This window comes from Physella acuta, unplaced genomic scaffold (genome assembly GCF_028476545.2).
Source record: "Physella acuta isolate Inbredline_101_S28 unplaced genomic scaffold, ASM2847654v3 ptg001797l, whole genome shotgun sequence".
In the NCBI taxonomy this organism is placed as follows: domain Eukaryota; kingdom Metazoa; phylum Mollusca; class Gastropoda; family Physidae; genus Physella; species Physella acuta.
The window spans coordinates 1-2,793 of NW_026733307.1; the positions used below are offsets into that span (position 1 = coordinate 1).

A 2,793-nucleotide genomic window follows, 5' to 3' on the forward strand; every position below is an offset into this window, starting at 1 on the left:
TAGGTTCTTTATTTCTGACTCTATGCCAATTCCTATCCTTAACCTCACTATCACTAAACCTTAACCTAATCATATACTTAACGCCAACTTGTTTCTAACACTACCTTAACTTTTCCTTAACCAATCTTAATCCGTAGTTCTATTTCTAAATGATATAGTGTTCTGTTGATTAGACATGGTTATCTTAACATGGGATAAAAAACGGTTAGGGTAAAGGTGGACAATTTAATGAAGTTATGTTTAGGGTTAACCATGGAATCATTAGTTATAGTACAATAAGGGTTAAGCCCACATGTTGCGGGTTAAATTTAAGATGAAGTACTCACCTCTATGGCGAAGTTCATGAAAATCGTTCCACGTGACCGCCTCCTCGTCACAGGGGTCCATCTTGCGGAAGGTGATCAGGATCTGGTTCATGCTGATGCCTTTGGAGATGAGCGGCTTCAGGGCGTCCTTGAACTCCTCAATGTCAAGGCCACCCAGCTCTTTTTTAAACCTCATGAATTTGGCCTTTTAAAGTATATTTATTTGTATTATTTATATATTCTATACCTATTTTAAAGATAAAAAAATGTAGTGTTTTTTTTAATCGTAGACATATTTGGTTTTGAATATTAAATTAGATTTTAAAATAACGAACATTTTTTTTAATTTTTAAACTGCCAGTCACTTCCATCAAAACTTTGAAATTCTGCATCTCAAAATTTTCAAAATGTTCACCAATAACTACCCCCCCCCCCCTGCCCCTACCTCACCACCGAACTAAATATATTTTACCCCCCCCCCTGCCCCTACCTCACCACCGAACTAAATATATTTATAAAAATCCTTAGATCTAGCCCCTTCCCCAACCACCCCCCCCCCCTTATTGATAAATAATTAACGGGCGCACACACACACGCACGCACACACACACCACACACACACCACACACACACCACACACACACACACACCACACACACACAGACACACACATACACACATACACACACACATACACACACAGGCACACACACACATACACACACACATACACACACCACACACGACGACGACCCCCTGACCTTGAGCTCATCCAACTGCTCCTTGCCCGTCTCATCAAACTCCATGATGCTGAACGTGCCCCTCAGAAACTCCTTCTGTTGACCCTCCTCGATGTTCGTGTCGGAGTCCTTCAGCATGGCGAAGGTCCGCATGGCTTGTAGGATCTCCGCCATCTTGGATCGTCCGCTTGACCTACTTTTAGCTGGAAACTGTGGCTTTAGTTATTCTCTGCCGATGTGGCGGACGACGATGCTTGGGGGTGCAGGTTCTGGGAAAAAAATATTTTTTCAAACGTGAACAATTTTTGTTTAAGGATTTAATTAGCTAATATGTAGTCCTAGTAATTTCTGCAGAATTTTTTTTAAGCTGTGGGGTGTAAATGTTATTAAACAGAAGACGAAAGCATAGCTGTTCTGTGTTTGTTCAAGAACATGTTGACTTTTCTACCAAAACGCTAACCCTTACGTTAATCTAATCCTCTACACCGCTGACCGCCTCAGAATTATGTTAGCTATATTCACTGTTAGGGTTATGATTACGCTATGGGTCGGTGAAAGATGTAGGGGCATCCAGCGTTAGTTAGCCGTTTGGGTTTATGTTAGTGTTTGATCATACACCAATAAGGAACCTTAGCCAAACTGTAGTCACACATCACTCATGACTTCTCACTCTAACCAAACTGTAATTATCCACCAATCATGACTTCTTACTCTAGCTAAAAAAAAGTTCATACATAATTTAGAGCGCTACTACAACCCTTACCCTAACCCTGGACTAAGCGAATCTTACACGTTTACACTAGAAGCGATACAAGCAGAACAAAGTATGAAACTACATTTTTACGTGTCTAAATGAACTCTAGGCGAAAAGTATTCTCGTATTTAACTTATGTTTAGGATTTTCTGATTTATTTTTGGGTTAAAATTGTAGTGTCAGTGATACTCAACTATCAGCTATCTTCTTCTTCTTAATCCCGTTCGTGCCCAAGTAACACTTGGGGCAGATGAAGTAGAGTTAATCTGATTCATTGACCTCGGCATATGAAGGGATAGTGTGGTCAGCACTATACCCAGCCGCTTTTGTTTCCCTAACGTAAGTTAGGTACCCATCAGAGCTTGATGGACTTATGGACGTTCCACTGATTTGAACCCAGATTCGAGATTCTCGGGTTAGCAGTCTAGCTCTCTACCGCTAGACCACGCCGTCCCCAACTATCAGCTATAGTCAACTTTAATTCAGGGATTAAGAGATTAACAGGATTTTGGCTTATTTTCGTTTCTCTAAATCAAGACAAAAATAAAACAAGCCAGGAGTTAGTTAACCATAAGATATCTGTTCTCGATCATTGTTTATAGTTATAATAATATGCTTAGAATGACAATGAAAACCGAGTAAGACTAGAGTATGGCAGGAGACTTACGGTTATCTTTTGATTTCCTTAATGTCAACAATGTACAACACGGTGTGTAGAACATGCCGTGTGTTGGGGTCTGTGTGCGATTAGCGTTCAACATTGGTCTCAGATGGTGCGCCGATGCGGGGAGGGTTGTTCACACTATGGGATGCGCAGAAACTGTGTTCTTTAGGTGCGTCTATACTGTGTTGATCTCTCTCAGTGGCCGATTCTATGATAGCCTACTGGTGCTGTAACTCATAGTGTCAACCCCATCCCTCCTTAGCTACTATATAGGCCCTACATGATGTGTGTGAACTAGTCTCACCCCTAAGTGATGAATATCTATATATA

General features: G+C 40.9%; 1 protein-coding gene across 1 annotated transcript; it reads right to left on the reverse strand.

The window, feature by feature from the left end:
• Nucleotides 1–326: 326 nt before the first annotated feature.
• On the reverse strand, nucleotides 327–2,539 carry LOC131930535 (uncharacterized; the record flags this gene model as incomplete). Its single annotated transcript, XM_059287070.1, has 3 exons — nucleotides 2,467–2,539; nucleotides 1,067–1,314; nucleotides 327–510 (listed from the first exon to the last, which is right to left on the reverse strand). Coding segments are annotated over exons 2-3 (337 nt in total), but the record flags the coding sequence as incomplete, so codon positions are not given.
• Between the last annotated feature and the right edge of the window lie 254 nt (nucleotides 2,540–2,793).